The 3,380-nt window shown below is 47.6% G+C and overlaps 1 protein-coding gene across 1 annotated transcript; it reads left to right on the forward strand.

The window, feature by feature from the left end:
• Window positions 1-582: 582 nt before the first annotated feature.
• LOC146436782 (olfactory receptor 5AP2-like) lies at window positions 583-2,839 on the forward strand. Its single transcript, XM_085063820.1, has 2 exons — window positions 583-1,497; window positions 2,777-2,839. Exons 1-2 carry the CDS (start codon window positions 583-585, stop codon window positions 2,837-2,839), a joined length of 978 nt encoding a protein of 325 aa, XP_084919946.1.
• Window positions 2,840-3,380: the final 541 nt, after the last annotated feature.

Raw genomic sequence — 3,380 nt, forward strand, 5'->3', positions numbered from 1 at the left:
TTCATTCCCATTTCAGTGTTTTATCTTCATTCCCATGGTTTTTGGATGTTTCAGCCTGCTGGAGCTCAGAAAGGTATAAAACATGAATTTACCAATGTGAATTTTACCCAGTGTGAATGATATATAACAGTTTGATAGACTGCATTAATAATTAAAAGCCAAGGGAAAATGTTCTTAATGTGATGTAATGTGGGATTTCACTTGGATTAGGACTTTCTTCTGCTCCAGGTTTATGTGATCTCTGATGAGGCTCCTCCAAGGTAACTTCTGAAACAAATTTCTTTCAAACCAAAAGGGAATAAATATCTGATTCTTTTATGGAATAAATCCAAACTTTATGCATCCAAGCACAAAGAAGCAAATTTGCCATTCGTGTTACTTTAAGATACGTGTTCTTTTCTAAGCACCTCAACTGGTAAGTAAAAAAGTTTAGAATTTATTTTTGGAAAACCTATGGAATATACCAACAAGTGGCAATTAAAACAGTGACTGATTGCAGTCAAATATTGCCCAAAAGAGAAACTTTGAGGTTTACCATTTTGATGCATTTGTTCTCTTTGTCTCAGCAGGTAACACCCAGCCATGGGAGGAAATCATACGCAGCTCACATTCATCCTCCTGGGAATTACAGACACTCCCTGGGCTCAGGCCCCTCTTTTTGGGCTCTTTCTGCTGATTTACATCATCACTTTGGTGGGGAACATCGGGCTGATGCTCTTGGTTTGGGTCTCTCGCAGCCTCCACACCCCCATGTACTTCTTCCTCACTCATTTGTCCCTGGCTGACGTCTGCTATTCCACCGTCATCTCCCCCAAAATGCTCACGGGCCTGTTGTTTGGGAATAAAACCATTTCCTGGGCGGGCTGTGTGACACAATTCCACCTCTTTGCTCTCTTTGCCACAGCCGAGTGTCACCTCCTGGCCACCATGGCCTACGACCGGCTCGTGGCCATCTGCCACCCCCTGCTTTACGCCACGGCCGCGTCCCCCCGCGCCTGCTGGCAGCTGGTGGCCTGGTCCTACCTCGTGGCCTCCCTCAGCGCCCTCATCTACACCAGCTGCACCTTTGGGGGCTCCTTCTGCGGGCCCCGCCGGGTCGACCACTTCTTCTGTGATGCCGGCCCTGTGCTGAGGCTGGCCTGCTCCAACACCCATGGCAGTGAGGTCACCATCTTTGCCCTGGTCATGGCCAATGGGCTGGGCACCGGTGTGGTCATCCTGCTCTCCTACAGCCACGTCCTCCACGCCATCCTGGCGATGCACTCGGTGCCCAGCAGGGCCAGAGCCTTCCGCACCTGCACCTCCCACCTGGTGTCTGTGTTGGTGTTCTACGGGACGCTGCTCTTCGTGTACCTGCAGCCGGCGTCCCGGCATGGCAGCCAGGGTAAGGTGGCCTCTGTCTTCTACACCGTGCTCAGCCCCATGCTCAACCCTTTCATCTACAGCCTGAGGAACAGGGAGGTGAAGGCAGCACTGGGGAAGTGCAGGAGGAGGATGGTAAACTGCTGCTGGCATCAAAGAAGTGCAGCTCAGGGAATCAGGGAATCCTGGAATGGTTTGGGTTGGAAGGGACCTGAAAGATCATCTGGTCCAGCACACCATGGGCAGGGACACCTTCCACTAGGCCAGGCTGATCCAAACCCCATCCCACCCAGCCTGGAACTCTTCCAGGGATCCAGGGGCAGCCACAGCTTCTCTGGACAACCTGTGCCAGTGCCTCACCATTCCCTTAGGGAAGAATTTCTTCCCAGTATCCCATCTAACCCTACTCTCAGCTTAAAGCCTTTCCCCACTGTCCTGCCACTCTGTGCCTTTGTGGAAGCAAACCATTCATCTAAAGTAAGAGATGATCCATTAAAATAATTGGATATGTCCCTGATCCTCACAATTTTATATATGCTCTTCCACAGTTCCTCACAAAACTCAATTACAATATTTATCCTGGAGAAATAAACCTCACAGTCACATCTTCCTTGGAAGGAAACAAGAGTGGGAGCCTCAAACTTGAATTGAATTCCCTTTCCAGCCACAAGGCTGTCAGAAGAAATTACTCAGAATGGTTCTGGAGTATTACTCCAATTATTCTTCTCTTTCTCATAGGATGCACAAATCACAATTTTATTGATTTGTAACTTATTTTGCACTGATGAATGTGTATTTTTCTTGCAAGACTATTGTCCTTATCCCTAAACTCCAATAAAATTCCTTGTTGTTACCCGTGAGTTATTTATTAGAGCAGAGCTGCTGGGGTGGAAGGGAGCATTTGGGAAGAGCAAGAGTATTTTAACATTTGATTGGTAAAAAAACAAGATAAAAGGATTAAAAAGTGCATTTTTTTCTGGCTTAGAAGGATCAAAGCTGATGGGACTTGGGATCTCAAGATACACCTTGGAATATCAAGGGGAATGCAAGTGTTCAAGTGCCAAAACATACCTTGAAAACCTAACAGATGTATTTCACCCCAAATTTAAGCGCATGTCTAGTTTCCATAGGTGAAAGAATCCTCAGCCCCTGATCTATGGATAGCTGAGAGCTGTTTGGGTGTGGAAAAGGCCCTGAAAAACGCAAACCCAACAGTTCTCCAAATCATGGCTCATTAAAGAAGGCACAGGAATGGCCACAGCCCTGGGGAGAGACCAGCAATCCTTCATCTTTTCCTGGCCTGGAAAAAACTCCCAATTCATGCCCATCCTAATGAATTCCAAAGGCTATGTGTTGGGTTTAAGGGCAAACTGAGTGCAATCCTGCAACTTCCTTTCACCATTTGGGTGGTCAGGATAAGCTCAGCAGAGATGTCCACCTCTTCCTCCTCTTCTCCACCTTGTCCCTCACCTGTTGACACCTTTGTGGGGTGGGATGAGTTCTGACTGCACACAGGGACAGGCTTTGGTGTGGCAGGGAAAGGTGGAAACTGGAATATTTTCCCTTTGTTACTGTGTTGTGAAGATGTCATGTTCTGAGGAGTCATGTGGGAATTAAATTCCTTTTGAAAAGTAAATGGATGGTGACCAGTGTCTATCAGTTCTGGAAACAAACGGCACGAGAAGAGATGTTTTAGGGCTGGGGGCTACTACCTGGGAAAGGTGGATCTGGACTGGATTAAAAGAGTTGGAATAAATGTAATTACATGACAAAGGGCTTGGCAAGAGAGAGACTTTTGATATCAAAGTTGGGTGGGAAGGGAATTTAAAGCTCATCCCATTCCAACCCCCTGCCATGGGCAGGAACACCTTCCACTAGACCAGATTGCTCCAAGCCCCATCCAGCCTGGTGTTCAACACTTCCAGGGATGGGGCAGCCACAGCATCACAGGGAAACCTGTGCCTCACCACCTTCACAGGGAGGAATTTCTCCCCGCTATGCAATGCAAGTCCACTCTC

The sequence above is a fragment of the Lichenostomus cassidix genome, chromosome 5, assembly GCF_008360975.1.
Source record: "Lichenostomus cassidix isolate B80296 chromosome 5, HeHo_3.0, whole genome shotgun sequence".
Taxonomy (NCBI): Eukaryota; Metazoa; Chordata; class Aves; order Passeriformes; family Meliphagidae; genus Lichenostomus; species Lichenostomus cassidix.